General features: G+C 41.3%; 3 protein-coding genes across 4 annotated transcripts in view; 2 read left to right on the forward strand and 1 right to left on the reverse strand.

Annotated features, from left to right (window-relative positions):
• Nucleotides 1-253: 253 nt before the first annotated feature.
• On the forward strand, nt 254-8,435 carry slc8b1 (solute carrier family 8 member B1). The gene is made up of 15 exons (XM_019866932.1): nt 254-654; nt 1,561-1,713; nt 1,977-2,029; nt 2,347-2,404; nt 2,784-2,889; nt 2,969-3,136; nt 3,236-3,349; nt 3,437-3,511; nt 5,562-5,692; nt 5,770-5,911; nt 6,216-6,337; nt 6,440-6,593; nt 6,671-6,751; nt 6,923-6,987; nt 7,783-8,435. The coding sequence occupies exons 1-15, from the start codon at nt 493-495 to the stop codon at nt 7,972-7,974; spliced, it is 1,776 nt and encodes a 591-aa protein (XP_019722491.1). The 5' UTR covers nt 254-492; the 3' UTR covers nt 7,975-8,435.
• Nucleotides 8,436-8,574: 139 nt separating this feature from the next.
• On the reverse strand, nt 8,575-21,951 carry tpcn1 (two pore segment channel 1). Its single transcript, XM_019866963.1, has 26 exons — nt 21,369-21,951; nt 18,693-18,829; nt 17,725-17,901; nt 17,529-17,642; nt 16,747-16,877; nt 16,520-16,608; nt 15,884-15,918; nt 15,674-15,732; nt 15,500-15,599; nt 14,810-14,926; nt 14,602-14,726; nt 14,462-14,510; nt 14,324-14,387; nt 14,166-14,210; nt 14,036-14,092; nt 13,892-13,945; nt 13,620-13,692; nt 12,741-12,848; nt 12,485-12,646; nt 11,984-12,099; nt 11,778-11,824; nt 11,634-11,702; nt 11,447-11,543; nt 10,304-10,443; nt 10,122-10,211; nt 8,575-9,315 (listed from the first exon to the last, which is right to left on the reverse strand). Exons 1-26 carry the CDS (start codon nt 21,460-21,462, stop codon nt 9,172-9,174), a joined length of 2,493 nt encoding a protein of 830 aa, XP_019722522.1. The 5' UTR covers nt 21,463-21,951; the 3' UTR covers nt 8,575-9,171.
• A 140-nt stretch (nt 21,952-22,091) lies between these two features.
• drc10 (dynein regulatory complex subunit 10) overlaps nt 22,092-25,158 on the forward strand; it is a 5,265-nt gene continuing 2,198 nt past the window's right edge. Inside the window, exons 1-4 of one of the 2 annotated variants that reach the window (XM_019866946.1) lie at nt 22,092-22,266; nt 22,739-23,402; nt 24,126-24,347; nt 24,432-24,503. In XM_019866946.1, coding sequence (XP_019722505.1) covers nt 22,752-23,402; nt 24,126-24,347; nt 24,432-24,503 — 945 coding nt within the window. In that variant the 5' untranslated portion in view covers nt 22,092-22,266; nt 22,739-22,751. The other variant, XM_019866948.1, reaches the window with a different exon arrangement.

Raw genomic sequence — 25,158 nt, forward strand, 5'->3', positions numbered from 1 at the left:
ATCATACAACAGGTTCATATAAATGCCTTTAAACAGTTTTTTTGTGGGGGGGAGGGGGGTTGTGATGGGAATCGCTGCCTTTTTTTTTAAACAGAATATTAATTTTTTACATTCCAATAACATTTCTTTGTCACGGGAATCGGTTTTTTTTACCTAATCATTTTTTACATTCCAATAACATTTATTTGTCGAGGGAATCGTTGATTTTACACCAAGTCTTTGAAGGAAACACACGTAGTTCATGTCTGGTGGGCGGAGCTTCCCCCTCTGTATCTGTCCAGAATTTTAGCAGTCGCGCGTGGAAAGAAATCTACAGGATCGTACTTCACGTTTTCGCGAATGTGCAGCTATACAAAAATCGAGCTCTATGTTTTAATGTCTCTCGATAATATTTTTATTTTAGTTTTAGCCGAAAACGGAATGCCGTCGTCTTGCGTGTAACTGTCACCAGCATGGACGTGGCTCCTGGATAAAAGAAAGAAAGCAAAAGTCATGTCTGTGGCTACTCTTTTATGTCTGCTGGTTGGGACATTGTTGTCCCAGCAAGTCATCTCGGACTTCTCTGTCCACACGACCCGGACAGGTATGGAAGTAGACGGAGGGTACGTGAATGCCTCACTGGCCGTTGTGTCTCGGATAAACAACGAAGACGAGGTTGGTGCGATAAGAAGTGAACATGAACTGTCCCTCCTTATATTGGATTTTGTGGACACAATCGTTATGAAGTGTTTCTTTTGAAAATATGCAGTCGTTAAGTCGAATGCAACATGTCAGCAGATTTGGGTCACATGACCACAGGCAATAATGACAGCTGAAAAAATCATGTTTCTACCTGCACAATCTAATACTTGTTGATATGTAAAGGGAACCTACGAACGCACAGTACTGTAAATTTGAATTAGTTACTGTAATCATGATTTTATAATATGACAACACTGAGTATTTCTACAATATTACACATTAGCACTATAAACTACAAATATCAACTTCATTCTTCAAGACTAATAAAAATAAGAAAACGATGAAAATAAGTTTTATATTGCGGTAATATCTGCTAAAAACTAAGTTCCATTTTGAGGACAGATTTTTTTTAAATATGAAAAACGTGAACAACATAATTTTGGAGTTTGCAGTGTTTTTAAGGGGAAACAAATAACTTTAAAATGTAAAAATACATTTAATAATTGCAATGAACATATATTTTTTGTTTTGTATTTAAATACTGAATTTTGCTCAGATATATCTAAAAAAATTTTTTTTGCACAATTATAATTGATTATTGATGTGTGCATGTTCGAAATTTCTATTATTATACACATGATACCAAACTGTTGGCAAAAGCAAAGTATTTACGTCACTATTCTCACAAATGTACACAACAAGAAATATCATTTTGCCCACGACATACTGAAAAGTTCTTCAACTCTGATATTGAATGTTAGATATGCAGATGCGCTCTGATTAATTTGTCCACAGCAAATGCCTGCAATAAACAAATGAAGCATGGGGGAAATAATGACAGCTGATATACACGGTATACGTATGTGTTTGTGTGTTCAGTGCGATCATGTGATGAATGTCAGCGCTGCGGACCGCTGCGCATTCGTCAAGAACACGCCAGACTGCAGCTTGGAAGATGGCTTCATCAACTATCTTCAAGTGGCCTTCTGTCTGCTTCCCCCTGACCTCACACCTCTCACAGTCATTCTCTGTGTAAGACTTGTGTGTGTGCGTGCGTGTGCGTGCGTGTGCGTGTGTGTGCGTGTGTGTACCATTTGAGGAAGTCTGGGGGAATTTGAATTTGTCGGAACTGTGGGATTTTCTTTGTCTCTACGTCACACTTTGCAACACAAGGTGACCACAGTAGTTACCAATGTAAATACACTTCGCTTTTGGTTACACAGTTCATGTTTCTTTTACACGTCCGAAAAGAAACTACAACATGTCTGATATTTCTTCCCTCCGATTCTCCACAGATTACATGGTTGTTCTTTTTGTTCATCATACTTGGCCTCATCGCATCTAAATTGTAAGTCTTTTTTTTTCTGTCTAAAATCCGTTGTGTCCTGTCAGGTTTCACGGCCGTAGTCATTTTTTTTTTCTTCATGAATTACATTCAGTCAGATAGAATGTGAAATGATCTATTTGTTGCATAACTCCTGTTTCAGTCACATGCACAGTTTGACTGTCAAATGATCATTTGTTACGCTTCACTGGAGTGACTTTGAAAGTGGACCTTGTTCTGCGTTTCGGCTTCACGACACTGACCATGAACGGGAGAGGAGCTGTTGTATCCGTTCAGCAAACATTTAAAATGTAACCGAGTTCTTCTCCATTTCTCCACAGTTTTTGTCCCAACCTGTCAGCCATCTCCACAAGTCTGCACCTCACTCACAACGTCGCTGTATCCTTCATCTCTAGCCCTCTCTCTGTTTTATCGCAACAAAACTGCCACTCACGCAATGTGATGGGATTAAGACGTTTACATCAATTTTGGTGTTGCATTCACAATCTTCTAGTTGTATTTAAAAAAATACTTCACTTCCAAGGATTTCTTCATTTATTTTTTATTTTTTGCAATACATCACAGCCCAGACTAAATGCCTTTGGTAGAGATAAAAACAAAGTAAAATAAAAGCAAATACAAAACACAGCAAACAGGATATAGTGGGATGTAGTGCTTTAACATAGTTACATAATCCAGCACGCCAAAGTTTACCATATTCATCAACAACTCTTTTTTTTTTTGTCCACACTCTCCTTGACTAATATCTTTTTTCGAGGGTGTGACCTTCCTGGCACTTGGTAATGGAGCTCCAGACATCTTCAGTGCCATCGCGGCATTCTCCCGCCCTCACACCGCTGGGCTGGCGGTCGGAGCGTTATTTGGTGCGGGTGACACACGATCAGATTCAGTATAAATCTGAAGTGCGTGCAAATGATCCACTTTGTCCATCACTTTTGGCAGGCGCCGGTGTATTTGTCACCACGATTGTTGCCGGCAGCGTGGCGCTGGTCAAACCTTTCGCCGTACCCTCACGTCCTTTCTTGCGTGACGTCATCTTCTACATGGTGGCAGTCTTCTGGACTTACCTCATCCTCTACAGAGGAACTACCACGCTGGCAGAAACACTGGGTGGACACCGAGACATTTTTTTTTCACCTCTGTGACATCCCCTACCTTGATTTCTCTTGCAGCATTCATAACATTTATGTGTGTATCTCATGTTTGTAGGCTACTTGGGCCTCTATGTGGCGTATGTATTGACAGTAGTCATCAGTGCCTACATCTATAGCAGACAAAAGCATTTGCGCGGCGCGACGGTCGAGACTGGTCCACATATTCAAGGTTCAACACATACGCGCGCACACACACACACTCACTCCCACACAAAGCAATACAAATTCATTCAATCAATGTTTGTTGTCTCTGCAGCGGGGCTCGAATCGTCGGACTTGTATGATAATGACGTTCCCTGTCTGCTCGCTGAGACAGACCAACAAGAATATGGTGAGAAGCCACAATTTTAATCGAAGTGACACCATACCGTACTTGCAGTCTCATTCCCCGTTTGATTAACAAAAATGGAGAGGAAACCCCTCATTACATTCCTAGTGGGCATGTTGCTACATTTCTTTCCCCTTTTTATTTTTTGTTCACCGGGGGAAGCCCCATCTCCCACGTAGGCCAGCCCACCCCAGCGAGCCGTGAAACTCTTGGGACAGAAAATGATTCCCATTTCAACTCCGGTGTGAATGCGTGTTTTTTTTATGCATGTGCCTTTTGATTGACTGGCAAGTGTGAGAAGAAATGCAAGCAAGAAAAAGTTGACACGACAAAACGGTTGATGGGGAAACCCAAAAGAGCTCGATGGAGTACAACAGAAGGAAGTCTACTTTTACCAAACAAAACAGAGAAGCAAAAACCTTCACAAGGCAGAAAACGAGAAAGAGAAAATCACAGTACAGTACTACTTCCTGTTGGAGCAAAAGGCTGACACGAAGAAATTACTTTTTTGTGAGTTGTAATACATTTGGATTTTTTTCATGATAGTTTTTGTTTCCTTTTGATTTTTGTTTCTTAACCCTTGCAGGGTACAGCGGTCACGACAGTGGACAGCTTATCAGGTTACAGGTTATTATTGGTGCATGAAAAGGTTAAATTAAGTTTTAATACGTTTTTAGAGCAGGTTTGTTAGTTTATTCATTCATTTTCTGATCCGCTTCATCCTCACAAGGGGCGGTGGGGCGGGGGGGGTGCTGGAGCGTATCCCAGCTGTCTTTGGGCAGTAGACGGGGGACACCCTGAACTGGTTGCCAGCCAATTGCAGGGCACACAGAGACGAACATCCATCCGCGCTCACACTCACAACTAGGGACAATTTAGTGTTCAATCAGCCTGCCGTGCATGTTTTTGGAATGTGGGAGGAAACCGGAATACCCGGAGAAAACCCACACAGGCCCGGGGAAAACATGCAAACTCCACACAGGAAGGCCAGACCTGGAATCGAACCCATGACCTCTGCGCTGTGAGGTCGACACGCTAAACCAGGGGTGTCAAGCTCATTTCACATTGTGGGCCACATACGGCCTCGGTAGATACAGTATAAAGTAGGCCGGACCATTAAAAATTATACCATACTCTGCTATAAATAACCAAAATAATATGTCTTTCCTTTGTTTTGGTCTAAAGAAGCACAAGAACACTCGGAAAATGTTGAAATTTAATGAACATATCTTTTACAAAACATTTCATGAAGCACCTAAGATTTCCTTAGACAAATGTGCAATTTACTTTTATCATTCACATATATGCATTGCAATTGATCCCACTGACTGTACAAAGGCACAAAACCTTAACAAGTAATTGGTATTGAAAAATATAGTATAGTAATGCACTTTTAAGATTAAACGAGATTTACAAAAGAAAGGAATTTTTAAACCATTTACACGAGCATATAAAATCTAAATGTAATCCCTGCCTACACCTTACAAACTAAGGAGAGTGCTATAATATGTGTAAAAAATAAAGTATTCACGTCCTTGATAGCATCTGCTGTGTTGGGTCTGTCTCAGTGACAGACTGAGGCTGCTGTTGTCTTCTTCTCTGATCAAAACAATGTTGTCTTTTCCTCTGATCAAAACAGTGGGTCCCCCTGGCGGATGTTCCATGAATTGCACCCTATTAAAAATTTCACTTTTAAATTATCCTGCGGGCCTGATCAAACCTCCTTGCGGGCCGGTTCTGGCCCGCGGGCCGTATGTTTGACACCAATACGCTAAACACTGGTCTTCCGGGCCACTGGTTTGTTAGCTTTTTTTTTTTTTTTTTTTGATGGCCAGATAAAAAAAGAAAAGTCAATAAACTACGGCCATAAATACATTTGAATTGAACCCCAAAAAGCTCCCGTATGAAATTCGTTGACAAAGACAAAAACAAGGGAGATTTCCTCAGTAAGGATAGTCAGATGTAGTTGTAGTTTTTTCGTTTGTTTTCGTTAACAATATTAATCTTGGCTCAAATTCAGGAGCACCTCTCTTGCATTTCTGGTGCGTTACAGAGTCGGAGTACAGGCCTCTCCTGCAATACCCCGAGTCCACCAGCCGGATCTTGCTGAGCTCTCTCAACCCGGTGGACAGCAGGAAGTGGAGGAGGAAAAAATGGAAGTGGAGAGTCCTCAAAGTTTTGAAGGTGTGCCAAAAACAGACACACCAAGTCCAATTCCATGTGAACTCTTTTATTAAATGGCGGCGTCCGCCTCCTCGCAGACCCCTGTGGAGGTCATGCTGCTGCTGTGCATCCCCGTCGTAGATCTTGATAAAGAAGACAGGAACTGGAGACGACCTCTCAACTGTCTTCATCTGGTCACTGCCCCGCTCATGTGTGTCCTCGCTTTCCAGTCTGGAATTTGTAAGTGGGAAGAGGAAATGAACTCTTTGCAGTATGATTGTCGAGATCTCACTGTGGGACATTATATGATGAGTTGTCACTGTCGGGATTATTATTATTATTATTTTTTTTTTGTATCTACCTTTGAGACGTCAACATGAAATATTATTTGGGAGAACAAGTGATTCGGCTTTCAGGTGAAATTTCACTGTGGACCCACAATGCGCAAAGACCTTTACATGTGAACTTCATTGGACCTTTTGTAAACATTTCAACATGCATATGCTTCGTCTTTAAATTAAATGCGCTTGTTCTTTCTGCCTAGTTGGAGATTACATGATTGAGGGCCAGTTTCCTCTGTGGCTGCTGACTCTTCTCCTGGGGCTCTTTCTATGTGCTATCGTGTTCTGCAGCACCACTAACGAATGCCCCCCAAGATATCACCCGGTCAGTGTGTGTTAAGAATCAAAGCATATGTCCTAAACACACAGATTGCGTATCCACTTTCCTTTTGTCCCGATCCAACATGATGAGATATGTTCTCGCCAGATCTTTGCACTTTTGGGCTTCGTGGTGAGCGCAGTGTTGATCAGCGCGGCGGCGTCCGAAGTGGTCAGTATTCTGCACATGCTTGGCGTGGTGCTCAGTCTCAGTAACACTGTGCTGGGCTTGACTCTTCTGGCCTGGGGCAACAGCATTGGAGGTGAGCCCGCTCAGAGAGGTTCTGTGTTTATGTGCTATTGAAAAAAACTTTTTAAACATTAACTTGTCTTGTATTAGACTGTTTCTCAGACATCACCCTCGCACGACAGGGTTACCCCAGAATGGCCATATCTGCCTGCTTCGGGGGCATCATTTTCAGTATCCTTATTTTAACTTCACTTGCTCACATTGAACTTTTCAGCTTTGGATTTGACGTCAAAAAATGAATTTGAGACAAGAGATGCACAGTTCAAGTTTTTATTTAAATCCAGTAAAGGTTTGTCACAAATGATGGGAGAACACCCCGTACCTTAACTGCATCTCCACCAGACATGTTGTTTGGAGTGGGTTTGGGCTGTCTGGTGCAGAGGATCAAAACGCACTCTGAAGTGCAGGTAGTTCACACACACAAAAATATTCTATAAATAAATACGCTCAACTTATAATGTGATACAAGCACTGCGTCGAATATGTTTAATTAAAGGTATTATTTCAAAAATGCTTGTTATGGTTTGTGGATTGCAGTTGTCCTATACCAGTGGCTTCTCAACTCTTGTCACTGTGGGACCCACATTTCATATATTTGACCCATTTTGTTACAAAAAAACAAAGCTATATTGTCCAAAAAGCCTTTTAGTAATTTTCACGCCACCAAAAACATTTACCTTCCAATATTAACACTTTAACCCGTTCATGCACCCTCGAACCTAATAACATGATATGCTGTGCACTGTCGTAACCCCTGTCCCTGAAAGGGTTAAAACATAAATGTAACTTTAAAAAAATAGTTACAAATAAATGGCTGAGATGATGTGATTAAAAAAAAATGCACCGCATACATGTACAAGCAACAAAGAATCTCCGTAACTCCCACCAGTGACCCAACTACAACTATACTGTCCTATTAGTCAAGCCTTTGGAGCGATGTTGTGGCTTATCGAAAGTGTGCAAATTTTTTTCAATAGCTGAGAATGGGTTCCACAGGAGAAAAAATGGGAATAAGTGAATCCATAAACTGGGTCGCAAGCCCTGTAATATTTTACTACCCACTAGTTGAGAATCACTGTTGGATTCCATCTTATCTGAGCACAAACTGACCTTTGTAACGGGAGAAGATTTGATCCAGCCGTTGTATACGATATTGTCAGTGAGGTGCCTGATCGATGCATGTCTTTTTTTTTTCTTCTCAGCTGGAACCAGAGGGACTGCTGACATGGATCTTGGCAGCGTCTCTGGGCTTGTCTTTGGTTCTGTCTTTTGTCATCGTTCCAATGAGCCGCTTCCACTTGGGTTGGCCCTACGGCATTTTCCTGCTCATCTTCTACGCCGTTTTCCTCATCGTTGCTTTACTCACAGAGTTTGGCATCATCTACGTAGCATAGACTGTCGAGGGCAGCCTTGCATGAGGGATGGGGAATTGATATACTGGAACCACTTGAGCACTCTTTTTATAGCCTACTTGACTGCTACTTTTACATTACCTTGATCGCTGTATTGAAGTCATGGAGCCATGCAGATTTTACTCCAGAAGGCCATAGCATCAATTTGCCAACATTTTTAATATTCTTTTTTTTTTAAATCTTGTGTCTGACACCACTATGACAATGTGGGTTTTCAAAAAGACAACACGGGTAAAATCAATTCAGCATTTCATTTCATCATGTTCTCCAAAATCTGCTCTTTTTAACTCTATACAATAACTGAATGTACTGTACATGACAATCAAGTTGATTTGGAGGTTATTACATATGGGAACTACATTGTGCCTTTCATATATTGTGATACCATTTTTGTCACTTTTTATTTCAACTCTGCAAATACACTGCCACCAGCTCAAAAATGATTCATTTTGTCCGTGCTTGTGGAGTACAGCTAAAAAGTTGTGTTTATCCTGGTTGTGATTGTTAATTCTAAGCTGATGAGCCATTAATTTAAGGCATCGGGTTGAAATACATCATTTACACACACCAACACCAAAGAAGTTAAGGCGCTGTGTTACACAGAAATATAATTTAATACAGTACAAAGATAGACAAACCGATGAGATTTGTTGGTTTTAGTCAATATACAAAACTGACTTAAGGTCAAAGGAATTCAGCAATATTGAATGTGGACTTGGGACAGCTTCAGGTATTGCTGCATTAGATGTATTGCATGGATATTGCTGCTTGGGGATCAATTTGAGAAACCCTTGCCAGTAAACGGTCCTCAATTGTTAAGCTATTGAAGAAACTAATTAGTCATATTTTGACATTATCCATGGCAGCCCGACTTTGGTTAAACCGGGGTTTTAAAGGAGGCCACAAAAGCCCTCCGGCGTTCAATACATCTGTACATTACATACTGTAATAGAAGTATTAACAGGCTCCTTACATAAGCTTTAATGGTTCCTGGCAAATGTACCACTTGTCTGTCTGAGCAGTGGAGCTGCTGTCTGTCCAGAGCGAGGCCACCATTTCGTCATCTTACATCAAGACACCAGACCAGCTCCCACTGTGGGAAATGGTGTGTTGAGTGTGTTGGGTGGGATTAAAAGTCCTGCAGCGATACAATTGTAAGATCACTGCCGCATGAGTTACTCAGTTAATACTGTAATGTCCAGCATGTGAGTTTAGCTGAGGTGCAGGCACAAAAGGCGGATTGGATGTGGGACTGTCCAAGTCGGGCTCTTGATTTTGGTCTGGCTGAGGCAGGTTTCCCCTTGAATACTCGAAATACCACTCCTGGAAGAAAAGGAGGAGAAGTGACATGTCAGGAGATGCACTCATACGAGTTCTATAATCAACAATTAAGGCTATGTGATTTAAAAAAAAATGCATGAAACTGGATCTCAATTTTGAATCGGGCCTCTTCCAAATGCAGTTTTATATATACAGTATACAGTGCTGCCTTGAAATTCGAGTGCTCAACTCATTTCACAACAAGCAGAAGTTTGGCAAATAGTTAAAACACACACACGCACGCACACGCGCCAATGGCAGTGTTATAATGCAACAGATATTTGAGCACAAATGGTGCAGCAACACCCGTAGACCGGTAAAACTCCAGTTACATATTCTTTATCCTCTGCGAAAAATACGTATTACTGCACCTTATTGAACCAAATACTGTATTTGAGAAACTCTTCAGCTGTATCTGCGTTATACTCCCCCCTCCCCCCACCACCACCCCAAGAGACATGGTTACGCACACCAGAAGGTATCGCAATGAATTTATCATGATTCACAAACCGTTTCATCCCTTACCTTCTAGTCAAATCATCATCTGTATGGTTTTATTAAGTATAATACCACACAGTCCGAGTTTCCTCATCAAAAAAAAGTTTTTTTCCAAACCAAATCAATAGGATCTAACGTTTAATGTTTTATAATATTGTTTCTGTGTCGTTGCTCGCCGGTGCTGATACTTGTGTCGTTGTTGATCTACGTTTTGGACATTAGCACATGCAGGTGTTCACTCAATGGAAATACAACGAGCAAGCCGACCTTCAAAGTAAATCCAGCCAACAGCGACAAATGTTTCTTCTCACCTGCATCTCTTCCTCATACATTTTCATGCTGAGGTCACACTTTGTCCTTGATCTCCGCCCTTGGTATAACAGGGGTGAGTGCTGTTCACTCTGAAGTAAAAAAGGAGGAAGGTTGTTTAAAAAAAATAAATAAATAAGGGTGTGTGTGTGTGTGTATGTGAAAAGTATGCCGGTGGTTTTACCCCACTGCGGTCCATTGCTTGCACGACTCCCACCAGAGAGCTGAGAGACGACTGTCCAGGACATGTCTGCTTGTAAAACTCCAGAGTGGACAGAGCTTCGTCACGCGTCACTTCCACTTCAAACACGATTCCATTCTCATCTGGAGCACAAAGACAACATGGCTTCGCTGTTTTGAACCACAGTGGACAGAGCACTAAACATCAGGTTGTACGGCAGGATCCCTGTGTGGAATAACGAGCGCCTCGAAAAGAACCACTACATCGACCATTCAGTGTATTCTGTCAGTATCCTGAATTGCAGAGATTAGGTTTACATTTCACAGCGATTTTATGTCCCGATAAGCCTTGCTTTCATTTCATTGTTCAGAGTTCTGACAACATGACGCAATTTTTTTTAGTAGCACTTGGAGATACCTTAGAAGCAAAACCACATTCTTACTGATGAAATGCGCATATAGGCTACATACCACGTCAGACTTAAAATAACATTAAAACGCCGCAGAAAAACCAATGCATTCAAGTTAGGCACGCTGAGCGAGTGGCAACGCAAGACGGCCGGCGGTCGCTTCACTTGTCGCTATGGAGAATAAGTGACTGTGTTTGTCCATTCGTATCTAAATTCACGATTTTGCCTCATACCGCCGCTTGCTGTTGACTGAAAATGAGATGACAAGCCAAAGGGCTCAGCCTGCGAATGTCACATGACCAACTCAGAAAACAGGTTAAGACGTGGCAGTCATTACCTGCGCCTTTAGGCATTGTGATGTCATTTTCAATCGATAGCAAGTAGAAGGACATGGCAAAATGGCAGCCTTGTACTTGTAGTTTTAAAAAAAAAAAAAAAAATGTTTCTGCTTAATTCCTAATCCACAAATCCAACATTAACCAGAATACCAACTATAAACTAGTAGGGTCTTACAGAACATACAGCGAAGAAAAATTTGGACTCGACTTCCCCTTTAACTGACAGATTCTGCCTTAAGTCAGGTGTGAATCCAAAAGGCATTTCATATACATAGATACCTGTACACACGAAAACACACACACACACACACACACACACACACACACACACACACACACACACACACACACACACACACACACACACACACACACACACAAACCCTCACTGTGTCCCACCCTGAGGGTTATCCAGCATTTCCCGGTTCTTGCGACTGTAGTTCATGCGGAAGACGAAAGCATCCAGGATGAAGGCCACAATGATGGTCATGACCACCTAAAAAAAGGGGTGGGGGGCAGAGCAACGTTGTGCATCACAAAAAAGCAATGCGAAATGCGTTCGGTGACACGCCACAGCGAGCCCCACCATGGTGACGATGTAGAAAGTCATGAAGTAGAGTCGACTCCAGTGGCTGGTCATGGAGGTCACTCCTTCCTAGAGAGCAGGGAACACGATAGCGGTCAAGCAGCAATAGGCAGGAAATGACGTCATCTTCGGACATCATCTCACCATTGTGATGTACCAGTTGTTGACCACAGTCAGCTCAAAGAGAGTCACTGGAGGAAGCGGAAAAGACAAGCCAACGTACTTAAAGGGAACGAAACTCCCTGCTAGCTGGGCCCGTTGGTTAGCGCGTCAATGGTAACGTTCAGCCAACGTGCTGCAGGTATTCTTTGCTCAGCAATTACACAACAGAAAAGATGAAAACTTGTTACCAAAGCTGCTGAGAATGTTGTTGAAGTTGTTGAGATAATAGTAGCCTCCTTCCAACACGGTTTTGTTGCCATGTGTGACGTTGGTCTGCTTGTAGGAGTCGGCCACCGTGCTGTTCCTGAGGATTGACAATGTGGAAAGGGATGCATTGTGTAACAATTACCGTATTTTCCGCACGAAAAGGCGCACTGGATTATGAGGTGCACTTTCAATGAATGCTCTATTTTTTAATTCATTTTCATATATCGGACACACTGGATTATAAAACGCAATCTATAATGCATCCACTAGATGAAGCTACACTCCTTCCTTTCGACTCGAGAGGCGTTCATGACCGCCTCCGAAAAACGTAAATTAACGATTACTTCAATGAAACTACGAAAATTGAAAATAATGCATCAAAACAGAAAATGAAGCGAGGAAATCACAAAATTAATTCTATATATTGGTACGGTATTTTTCTGGACGCTGAAGACCACAGGAAGACAATTTCAGTGACATACTTGCAGCAGTCAGGGTAAACCACGTTGGCAAAGAATTCCATGCCCACGATGGCAAACGAGTAGTAGAAGATGATCAAGGTCAAACCCAGACTGGCCATCCTGGGGAAGAGCTCAAACATGGTGTCCAACACGTTGCGATACCTCTTCTTAATCTTAAACAACCTGCAATGATGCATAGCATAAAAGTAGTCAGAAAGGCAGAAAGTTTCTCTGCAAATTGATCAGATTGGTATGAGAAGTAGAGATGAGAGTGCACCGGAGGAGCTGAAGTGGTCGGAGCACAACGATGAAGTAGAAAGGCTCCATATTGAAGGCGAGTGCAATTAGACCCAGGAACGCAAACACGGTCACAGAGAAGTCGAACCTGGACAGAAAGAGGACAACGTGGAGCTATTAACAAAGGATTTGAATGCAAAGTCGTCTTTTAAAGGAGAAGTGAGTACGCACAGATTCCATCCAGAACTGAAATAAGCCAACGGTCCCAAGCCTGATATCTTCAATAACACCTCCACCCCATAAACTGGAAATAAGCAGAATGACAACAGGTTGATTCAAACAAATTCCAAAAAGTCAAGATGACAGCCAAGAGAATGACGATCAGACATTTGACAGTGAAGGCCAAGTGTATGATTGACCTCATATTCTGAAAACTACTGAGGATAGTTTCTGACACATTTTAACAGCTGCCCTACAAAGATGACAGTGTGTAGCCTGCTCACTGGTAAGGAAGACAATGTAATTCCATGGCACCAATCTAGACCAGGAGAAGCCACCTGTAGGGGAGATTAGAACCTGGAGTCAAATTTATTGAGTTTTATCAGATGCATCGGCATCACACACACACACACGCACAAAAATGGCTTACTGTCTAGAGTGTACGTCTCCACGAGGATCCACACACCGTTGATGGCCACGACTACATCTGTAGATTGTGCGGGGGCGAGTTAGGGGCAAGTAAAATAGAAATGAAATCCTCAAAAAAAAAAAAAATACTTACAAAGGCGAGTGCAATTAGACCCAGGAACGCAAACACGGTCACAGAGAAGTCGAACCTGGACAGAAAGAGGACAACGTGGAGCTATTAACAAAGGATTTGAATGCAAAGTCGTCTTTTAAAGGAGAAGTGAGTACGCACAGATTCCATCCAGAACTGAAATAAGCCAACGGTCCCAAGCCTGATATCTTCAATAACACCTCCACCCCATAAACTGGAAATAAGCAGAATGACAACAGGTTGATTCAAACAAATTCCAAAAAGTCAAGATGACAGCCAAGAGAATGACGATCAGACATTTGACAGTGAAGGCCAAGTGTATGATTGACCTCATATTCTGAAAACTACTGAGGATAGTTTCTGACACATTTTAACAGCTGCCCTACAAAGATGACAGTGTGTAGCCTGCTCACTGGTAAGGAAGACAATGTAATTCCATGGCACCAATCTAGACCAGGAGAAGCCACCTGTAGGGGAGATTAGAACCTGGAGTCAAATTTATTGAGTTTTATCAGATGCATCGGCATCACACACACACACGCACAAAAATGGCTTACTGTCTAGAGTGTACGTCTCCACGAGGATCCACACACCGTTGATGGCCACGACTACATCTGTAGATTGTGCGGGGGCGAGTTAGGGGCAAGTAAAATAGAAATGAAATCCTCAAAAAAAAAAAATACTTACACATGGTGTACTGGAAGGCTTTAGACTTCACCAGCAGGTTGATGCCTGTAAAAGTGGAATTTAAAAAGTAGACTATGGGGGTTAAAAAAAAAAAAAAAAGACCACAAATTTGAAGAAGAGACTTTTTAAGATAAAAGGGAATGTTATCGTAAACTTGCCTTTTAAAATAATGTAGGCTGTGTGCGGAAGGTCATCAAACCAGTGTTCCCCACTGCGCCGTGTCTTATACAACACATATGTAACATAAGCAACAGCCCTGCCAATCTGGCACGTACACTTACATGTTCGCTCCTTACCTTCCATTTAAGGCCTGTCACCTCATAGAATTTATAAAAGTCCTGCAGACTACAGAAGAAGCAAAGACACACATTGGAAGATGCACTGAAGTGTAAGCGAGCAAAAGCAGATTTTGAGTGATGGGAGTGGAGTCACAGACCTGAGCATAGGAGAGCCTGAGGTGTTGAGAGCTTTATAGGTGAGGAAGCGGTCTCTCGCTGACATCCTTGGTCTATAAAAACGCATCAGGCCATCAAACTGTTTCAGTGAGACACCCATTGGCCTCTGAAGGGGAAAGGTTGAAACTCATTAGAATGGCGCGTCAATGCTTGGAGCAGTGAGCACATACGGCATTATTAATTTGATACCTGGCGGCTGACTAACAGCTGGAAGGCGTGGTCAATAGCGGAGCGCTTGTGAAGCAACAGAGACTTGAACTTCATCTTCTCCACGTCGTTAAAGGTGTCAAACACCACGGCGAGGAGCTACAGGGAAGAGGAGAATGGAAAGAAAAATGGAAAATCAGCTACTGGAGGGGAAGTCAATTTTTTTGGCGCCATCTTGTGGAATCATGGTCTACTTTTCATTAGTTTTTATTCATTGCTGGTGTTTTTTTCATCAGCATTTGAGAGGTTTGTTGGTGGTTCTTAAATCCAGTCCAGTTATAATATGTTCTTTTGTTGTCATTTTTTTTTTACTTTTTACGATGTTACTATATGTTATCTATTTATTATCAACGTTGCTGCCATGCTTCTTAGCTTTTGTCATTCTTATTTGAAATTTCCCTCATTAATTTTCCATAAATTGACAGTTAATCCCACACTATCGGACCTGCCATATAAAAATCCTGTAAATTATTTCGGCTCTAAATCAATGTGAAACGAGCCCCCGCGGTCATATTCATGATAGCTAAATTTACCCAGGTCTTACCAAATGCAACAAATCATTTAGCAAAAAAGAGGTGCTGTGAAAAGGTTGTGATCAGATCAATTTCTTATTCCTGCTCAAAGGCTGTTCAATAGAGAAATTGTGCTTTTACAATTGAAAGAAGGTTATACCAGGTTCATGATGAAGTAGAGCTCAATGGAGAGGTACACAATGAAGAACACACAGGACCAGCGGTTCTTTGAGTACGACGGCATCATCACATCAGGGAAACTACAAGAAAAGGCAGATGGCTTTGCTTGTTTGTGCGTCACATGACCGCACAAACAGATGCTGCTGCTGCTTACTTTGCCGTTGTCAGCAGCACAAAGAGGCTAACCATGCTGTTCTCCAGCGTGCTGAAGTACTGTGGTGACAACAGATGGTCGAAGTCAGGAAATATGATCGCAAGTGCACGTGCACGTTCCCAAATAGACACACAAACAGCCGCGCGCGTGCGCGCAGCCACAAAGGAAGTCTCAGAATGAAGAACGTTAAATGAACTCCAACTAACTTACTGGATCTGATATGTTTGTAGAGAAGAGGCAGAAACCTGGAATGGGGAAAAAAAAATAATCGCACTTAAGAAGTGTGTGGACCAAAAATAATTGGCAATAAACAAGGTTTATAAAAATAGAAATAAAGTACAATCAGATTTCAGCAAAAGATAAAGTGAACAAAAAAAACTTCTTCAATGTTACTGGTTTTTGTCGTGGTTTTCGCACCAAGCAGCAATTAAAGCATTTGAATACATTTGTTGGAAACCAACAAATAAATAAAACTTGTGTTTTACTTGCATCTTCACTGTCATTTCTATTCCCAACATGCATTAGACATTTACATAAGTAGGTGTTATAGAATTGTTTTTTTTTCATATGTTGCGTTCATAATCATATATTTCATTGATTGATTTGACCAATTATTAATTATCCTAAGCAGAATGATTTTTATGATCATTCGTTTTTGTGTCCGTGTACATTACATCATGGAACAAACATGCATGTAACTTGGAAATTAGAGGACAGCTTCAAAAGTACATTAGTTGAATACAATTTTGTTCTTAATTGCGTCTATAGGTATGCGCGATGAGGTTTATTTATGAGCTAGCGTGGCCAAATAACTATTTTTCGCATTTCAAAATATATGATTCTCACCCAGGATAGCAAATATGACCATGAAGAAGAGCAGTAGGAGGAGGATGTCAATAAATGGTGGGAGAGACTGGAAGATCTGCCGCAAATTTCTGGTTGAATGAGAGAAATAACACAAATAAGGACATTTCTGAGCAATCGCTTAACTTTGAAATGTTTGCGTCTGTATACAACGCGTGTGTTCATGAAAAACACGGAATTGTCACCAAAACATTGGACTCATAGTGTACCTGCGTACAGCACCGCAGTATCTACAGTCCACAAGGAATATTGGTCGGAGTGCTCGGGTCACTCGCATGTGCGACGTCTGGCGGACCAGAACCACGATGGCCTCAACAAACTGTAGCAGCAACACACAAGCCTATAGAGGGACAAAGATGGGAGCTTGAGCTAGGGAACTAAGACTGTGGCTGATGTTAGCGAGTAAAGCAAGTGCATTGCTACTTTTACATACGGGTGCCCCGCTTGCAGTTTTTGGAGTTACGAGCTGTCACTTGGTCAATTTTTTTTGCTTTGTGTTGTGGCCAAGTGCATCATCATCTCCTGCAGATCAGGTCTGGTGACTCAGTCACAAAAATCAAGCCTTGGTGTTTGAATGGTATAATCATTCCACTGCGACAATCGTTACAGAAACTTTCTGTGGCCCCTTTTTTTTTCCTCGAGGGTTTTCATCTGAATGTTCTGCTCCAGGGTTAACTGCTGACTGTGCTGTGTGTGTGTTGTGACTGTTGACTTCTCACGAGCCACTCGCCCAAAATGCAGTTGAAATTGGATGAGGATGTTCACAGCAGAACGGAGCAATGCCCACGGCGCTGTTCGTGCCAACATCCGAAATAAAATAATCCATTAAATTGAAGTCTCGTACTGAGCTGTTAATGCAAGGTTGGTTCATACACTTTCCGCAACAGTGCCATGAGGAGCAAAGAACGCATTGAAATAAATCTTTAAAGTCAAGGTATCACTGTATCAAGACTTGCGAAACATTATGCACTAAAACATCTCCATCAGTTACCTTCACCATGGTCCTCTTGTGTCGTATGAAGGTGTGGAAGCCCAGCCAGCGGAGCTTCATGCACAGCTCAAACGCCACAATAACCAAGGCCAGCAGCTCCAGAGTGGCATGAACCTGTGCCGGTGATCGAAATTGCTCAGCGAGGTTTTATTTTTTTTTTTTTAATTCATGTGGACGTGCATTCATCCTCACTCACATAAACGTCCAGGCGTAGCGAAGGTACCGCGGGGGCTTCGCACAGCGACAGCGTCATGAGCAGGAGGCCCGTTAGCAGCTCCATCATGTAAAAGAGGTGGTTGTGGGCAAAGAGGTACGCTGCCAGCGCCTTGGGGTTTCGAGGGTGGGTGAAGAACTTGTCGTTGTTCTCTCCTTCCTGTAAGTGACATTCAGGAGAAAACGGACACTTCAAGTTCAATTTGCAACATCTCGACAAAAAGGCTCTTCAATTGTCACAAACTCACAAACAGATTCTATCATGTTAAATTGGGCATGTTGGTGGCACGGCCAGAAAATGTTTCTCCTTTTCTTAACACTGTCCTGATCCTATGGAAGGTATGCGCCCTATACGGTTTGATCGTATGTTATGTTATGTTATGTGTACTGTTGTATTATTGTTACCCATCCAGACACTCCCAACAACCCCTCACAATCCATTTGGGTTATTGTTATTTTAGGTTAAATGTTTGGTAAAGCGCTTTGTTACAGCTGCAGCTGTTGTGAAAGTTCAGTATAAATGAAGATGTATTGTTATAGTACTTAACACAAATAGGTACACATTTGAAAGGTAATGGTAAGGCTTCTATCGATTTTTTTTTTAAATCTAAAATTCAGCTTTGTTAGACTTTGCTGTCTCCAAAAATGACACAATTTGACAAAACAAAATAAATAGCATCGCAATAAATGGCTCACATTTGTGGAAGTATTTTGTGGTATAGCATGCCATGTAGAATATTACGCGTAATTTCTGAAAAGGAAATTCAACTTTTCAAAGTACATTGAGAGTGATAAGCAGCGAAAGGGATTATGAAAAACATTCAGAGCCAATGGCTGTAATATTAAACCTACATTCAAATAACGTGGTCAGGAGTTTTAGGTGAAATAAAATCATATAATCATGTGACGCTGCAGCTCTGCTGACAATACCATCCTCTTGCATGTGCATACCTGCAAATAGATGGCCGCCTCCTGGTAGTTCATCTCCCAGCTTTGTCGTAAAGACACATTGTGTGCTCGGTGGGGTTGAGGCCCAGGTGTTGACACCGCGGCACTATTTACGATGTCATAGTTTCCAGCACCACCATCTGGAAGAATACACAAGTATAAAGAATGACAGGGTTGGGTCAAAAATAGGTCAAACGCATAGTACACAGCTGCTCCTACCATAGCAGTCCAATTGTATCTGCAAGCAATACGAAGAGACCACCAAAGGCATCTCATTACTTCGCAGATCTCGACGTAAAGTAGCTAAGTGGCTGTTTAAATGCTCCATTGATACTTGTGGAGCGGTGTATGTTTCTCTGTGGTTGAAGTCTACAAGCGAGTATCATTCGCTGTGTTACGGGCTTGTTTCAGCTTCCACACACATGGGGATACAGATGGCCCAACATTCCACAAGACTGATGTGAACTCCAGAAACTCTTGAGCGCAGTAATACTGTGTTGAACGTCTCGGACAAGTCAAGGAAGTAAAGTGTGGATCCATTCAAAACAAGAGCTGGGATGTGAAACAAAATAGGCCTTTTAGAACAGCTTTGAAAGGCGGTAAAATATCTCCTTGTGCCTCAGTGGTAAAATGTGAACTTTGGACCCAGTGTTAGCAGGTTAGTACAACCTTGTCAAAAGCTGGGAGTCATCAAGATGTCTAACGAAGAAGCAAAAAATGAAAGTATGTGAAATAGAATTAGATGAAGACCAATGCACGTATCAATAATGCACGGAGAGAAAAAACAAAAACAACCACAAAGACACAATCTGCCCTCCAGAACGCCTTAAAATGTCATAATCAAGCACACGAAGTGAAAGTGAAAAAGGCAGCCACAGCCGTTTCTTTCTGTTGTGACACCGCAATGTAAAGCTCAAATTCCATTCCGGCAGTTATACAGACAGGAGGACACGTCATGTCCAACTACAATCCATCATTTGCCGGGAAAAAAATTCACGTTTGGAGCAAAAAAACAGTCTGATCTGGCTTTGTTGCATTCAAAAGCGCTAAATAATCATGAACAAGAGCTTCTCCACGCCACCCCTCACATCCCATCATGTGACCTGTCATATGATTTGTAACAACTGCTGTCAATCTAAAGAAAATCCATTTTCAGGAGTTTCCTCGATCCAGGAAAGACTCCCAAGGATACTCCTCAGTAACAAAATGTTTCCCTCTTATCCGACACTCCTTGGCATCCTGGAAAACAACCGCTCTTCTTCCTGTTCCTTTGAAGACCCAGTCTGTTCAAGCACAACATTCAAACACTTTCTACACATGACCGCTAAGGCGGGGCGAAGGATTCTCTGCTGAAGCAGCATTTCCTTTGATGAGTCTTATGTAACTTTTACGCTGTGGAACACAGACGGTTGAGTGGATGCTTGCACATGCTACAAAACTGTCCGAATGGTAAAACCTTATATCATAAAATACAATCACTGTTTTTCATTATTTTAACATACGTGTTTTTGGAATACCGGTATGTGAGGAAACCAGAGTAGCTGGAGAAAACCCATGTAAGCATGTGCTAACCACTTGTCCACAATGCAGACCTTTCTGTAAAATGCAACGAGATCCGATGCAGAGATTGTTCCAACTCCATCCAAAAATGTTGACATTGATATTGTTTATCAGCGATTATGCATTGGACAATATATCGTGCAGCAAAATGTGTTCCTCAAAGTCACAGGCCCTAACCCCTATTCATATTAGATTGGTTTCTAATACATCTTTTCAACATATGCAAAGACACCAACTATTTACGAAAACGTTGCCCCTGTGAATAAAGATCATTTGATTTCAGAAACAAAATAGTTTTCCTCAATTTGGTACTGAATTTGAATATGTACAGACTTATTCTGGTTACATGAGATATAGATTAGATGAGACATATAGCTAGATCAGACAGACAAGTGTTGAAAAGTCTTTGTTAGCAGTCTGTAAAAGTTTATGTTTGTGCACTTCATTTGCTTACATGCTGTGCATCTCCAGGGGGCCGAACCCCCATTTCATAAAACTTAGTGACACCCCTAACTAATACATTGTCATTTTGTATAACATGCTAACAAGAAAAACATTTAATTATATTGTATAAGCACGAAGAATAACAGAATAGCAGTAAGAATAGCAGCTTGATGTTCCTGTGACCACAGTTACAACTATTATTCAGAAATTTAACATCCGCAGGACTGTAACAAAGCTGTCTGGATTGGTCTCAGACTCAGGTCATCGGTTTCACAACAGTATAGTGACCCAAAACACACAATAATGACTAACAGCAAAACATTTTCTTTTCTAAAGTGAAAACCTGATCTAAATCCTACTCAACGTATGAGGAAGAAGCTGAAATATAAAGTCTGTAGAAAGCACCCGTCACACCCGTGACAACTGGAGCAGTTTACTCACGAAGAATGGACCAAAATACCTCCAGAGAGATGCGGAAGTCGCAGTGCAAATTTCTAAATTCCTTCGAGGTTGCCCCGAACAGAGGGTACCAACAAATTTGTCCACGTGTGTATTCGTTAGCAGTGTACAAAGTCACAGAATAGATTTTTTCCTCCATATGTTTCTTCCATACCTTTTTTATTTCGCAGATTTATTTTACGTAAAGGGTGTTTCATTAAAGATAGATGTACTCACTTTCGTCTACCCTCTCCGGGTCCTCGTTGAGTAAACCGCTGTTTGCATCGTCCCAAGTGAGGATCAGCGGCACGTCATCGTCGTCAACCTCCATTCTTTAATCACAAATATAACATCAGTCTGTCACAAATCTCGAAGTACTCTTCGGCAAATACATTCCAAGAGTGAAGCCAGCTAGCTAATACATTGCAAAACCGCTCGCAACAAATTGTAATAAGCTAACGCTAAACTTGTTAGCTAACAAACACGAGTACTTCAAGTACTGTTGTTTAGCAAGCAATGTGAAATAAACAATGTAAAGGAGTCTACAAGCATCAAAGCTACTATCAAGTTAGTGTGCACAAGCCTTGTTGTTTACAGTTTTGGTCCAGCCCTAGCACGCAAGGGACATCTGTCACTGAATCAATTGGCTCGGAGCGTCACAAGCAGTCACAAGCTGACCGCCTGCGTACGTCGCGGCATCCTGCGATTCTGCAACACTGAAAAATAGACCAGCTCCGAAAAATATGAGGTGGCTTCGCCAAACACGATAAGTTCCTATGAGACAATTTTTTCATGAGCAACAACACCGACGAATGGAGTGTATTTGAAGCAAGCTCCGCATCCAAGTTGTATTTTGTTGGGAAGGCGACGGATTTTACGACAATTTCAGCGATTCACGGCAAACTGTAACATATTGTTTTCAAAATAAAAGTTAACAACAATACGTATTTTATCTACCTATTTGTGTATACAGTATGATTTATACAAAAGAAAATTTTAATAGTTGGAGCCTGAATAAGCATTTTACTCCTATAAGTTCATTCGGTAGCCGTTTTGACCGTATCTTAGCAACAGTAAACATTTTTGCCAGCGAAAGGTCAGAGTGCGTTTCTGACGATCAACAAAAGATGTAGTGGTAATGTACCTTCTCCATCTTTACGTTTGGTAACTGTCGTTGTTATGGATGTTTTGATTTTCAACAGTATTCGGAACAAGACGAAATATGAGTCGAGAAAAAAATGGAATGGGTTACACTAGTTCCAAAAGTAAACGTGGTTAGAATGAAATGTTATTAAGTTTTAAATGTGAACGGAATAAAAAAATCGAGGATGGCTTCATAAAATGTAGCATTTTTTTTCTCTTAAGGTAGCGAAGTTGCATTTGAAAAACGTTGGTCACGTGACGTCATCACACAGTGTAAGAAGGCTCTGACGTCGGGACGTTGTCACAATATACACAACCATGACATAGTATTTAGGATAAATAAATATGTTAAATTTGACATACGTTTCGTAATGGGTATTTAAGTTGTAAAGCAGCCAACAATACACATGTAACTATCTAATTGTAAACTACTTATCTATTCTCACATCTTATTGTTTTCTCAGTGGCGATTTTGACATGTCTGAAGCTCAGCTGATAGAGGTGATAGAGGGGGACACCACTCAGCTCTTAGACCCTGGTCTGCAGCAAGATGACGATTGGGAGGCTGTGCTTACCCATGAGGTGCCACAGCAGAGGCTCCTCTCTCCAGAGGCCCAGACCATCTCAAACATACTGGAGAACTGCATTGCTCAAATCGAGATTGCAGCATCTCTGTCTGCCATCCAACAATTAGTCTGCTCGTCTATTGATATACAAGAGGAGTTCACTAAGATCCTTGAGGTGCATCAGACGTTAAGGGAAAGGCTGGAAACATCGAATGACCTCAAGGAGATAAAAGATAGACCGGCGGGAGAAGAAAGTGCTCGACGGAAAAGGAAGGCTCAGCTAGAGAGAGACTTCAAGTACTCCGTTAGGAATTTGCTCAGGTTTTTCCGGACCCACCCTGATGCAATTTCGGGTTTAAGACCAGAAGTTGGCATAGAAGTTGGGGAGACGGAGTGCACACTCATTATAGGGCTGAAGAAATTTCATGTACATATGATAGAGAGGTTGCAGACCACCCCGGAAGAGGAAATACTGTTAGCCCTTGAGACAGTGTCACCTGACACGGAACTAATTGTCAAACTAGAAGAAACAGCTGCAGCTATCATACAAAAAGATGTTGAGGTGAGCAGTTCTATAAACACATCTATGGAACGGAACTAAACACACATCTTGACTTAATAAGATTTGGCCACTCAAAATCCCCCCTTTGGGTCACCCCATGGTTTTCTATTTTTAGGGCTGTGTTATTCCAAATATCTATCCTTTTTCTGATTAAGCTATTTTTTAGTTCACTCTGCACGTATGTTTGCGCGTCATTCTAGTGCTATTCTGTTCCAACCTTTGAGCAGACACCTGAAGGCCTCTGGGCCATAATTGAGTGATATTTGTAAAGTTCACAGTTTCGTCTATTGTAAGCAAAGCTGCATTTCCAGATGAAAAACAATCCAGCAACATAATTCTGCTGTGCAACGGGCTTCACTGTAGGTCCTCAATTCTTCTGGTGAAGATAATGTTTTACTGGACCCAAATGCAATAGAAAATCTATTCGGTGATTTAGGGGGGGTTGTGAACAAGAGATGGGCCACAATCTGGTACATTTGAGACATTTTATGTGAACGGGTGCTCAAATATTAGTTTTAGCAAGTCCATTTATATTAAAAAAAAATATATATTGGATGTCACATTCTTTTTTAAACACGTTTTTCCATCAAGACAAAAAAATGCTATTTTAAAAAGGGTGTGCCCAATGAACAGTCATCCCTCACAAGAAGTAGCAATAAAAAAATACTGTGACTCAGAACACTAAATGTCTGACCTCTCCCATTTTTTGGACTGGATTTTTAGATTTCCGAGAAGAAAGATGACATCGAAACTTTGGAGCGTCGTCTTAAGGAGAACCAGATAGAAGTAGTCGACTGGAAGCTTTTCGCTAACGAACAGTGCCAGTCCCTCATCAAGACTTCTCAAGAGAAGCAAGCCAACATCCAGCAGGAAATAGACCGACTCAACATTCGAATCCACACTTCGACACTTAAATTCAGAGAAGGGGAGAAAACACTCCAGGAGGTGCACTTAATTTTTACGACTGTTTTATTTCATCATTTATGTGACGGGGAAGAAATAAACCGCATGTTTCTCCTTCTTTGACAGATAAATGAAAATGTGGAGATGGAAATTGAATACTTGCTCCAAAAGTTTGATGATGAAATACAAGAGCACCAGGTACAAACTTTTGAAACAACTTTTTTGTTCCATGTTAGTTAACTGTACCTAAGGGACATCATGTAGACTTAACTATACGTATTGATCTTGATAGAATAACTAAGACACTCAATGAAAAATGGTGACCTTAACAAGTTCAATTTGTTCGGAATGCAGGACGCTCAAATGTCAAGTTATTATTTCCCATTAAAACGAATTTAATTGAAAAATACATCCAAACAAAATTAAATAAAAACGAAAGAAAGCGTTTGTACATCATGTTAATTTAATGGCCATTATGTTGCTCATTCTAGCGCGCGCCCTTTAACCACTAGAAGGCGATAAAATACATACACACATTCGCTCAATAATTTGATGAAAACCAGAAGAAATACATTTCAAATAAGCCACAATATTATTACGTAGCCGCAAGACGAATTTGATGTATTTTTGCTAAATACACAATGTGAAAATGTCTTCGTTTTATGTTAGATTATATGACAAAATCTAACTGGTAGTGGCAATTAAAAGGTTGAAGAAAGCAGATGCCTATTTTAAATACAGTTAAATAATCCGATCATACAATTTGTTTTAGCTCACTAGGCTTTACACAATCAGGATTTTGGACCCAATCACCGATCAGCTAGTTAAAAAAAAAAAAAAAAAAAAAAAAAAA

The sequence above is a fragment of the Hippocampus comes genome, unplaced genomic scaffold (assembly GCF_001891065.2).
Source record: "Hippocampus comes isolate QL1 unplaced genomic scaffold, H_comes_QL1_v1.1 scaffold322, whole genome shotgun sequence".
In the NCBI taxonomy this organism is placed as follows: domain Eukaryota; kingdom Metazoa; phylum Chordata; class Actinopteri; order Syngnathiformes; family Syngnathidae; genus Hippocampus; species Hippocampus comes.

Coding starts and splice junctions, on each gene's coding strand:
- slc8b1 (XM_019866932.1), top strand. CDS start 493: ATGTCTGTGGCTACTCTTTTATGTCTGCTGGTTGGGACATTGTTGTCC. Junction 2,890..2,968: donor GGCGGTCGGAGCGTTATTTG/GTGCGGGTGACA, acceptor CACTTTTGGCAG/GCGCCGGTGTATTTGTCACC. Junction 6,988..7,782: donor AAACGCACTCTGAAGTGCAG/GTAGTTCACACA, acceptor TTTTCTTCTCAG/CTGGAACCAGAGGGACTGCT.
- tpcn1 (XM_019866963.1), bottom strand. CDS start 21,462: ATGGAGGTTGACGACGATGACGTGCCGCTGATCCTCACTTGGGACGAT. Junction 15,919..16,519: donor GGTCATATTTGCTATCCTGG/GTGAGAATCATA, acceptor TCCCCATTCCAG/GTTTCTGCCTCTTCTCTACA. Junction 9,316..10,121: donor TGTATGAGGAAGAGATGCAG/GTGAGAAGAAAC, acceptor CTTTTCTTCCAG/GAGTGGTATTTCGAGTATTC.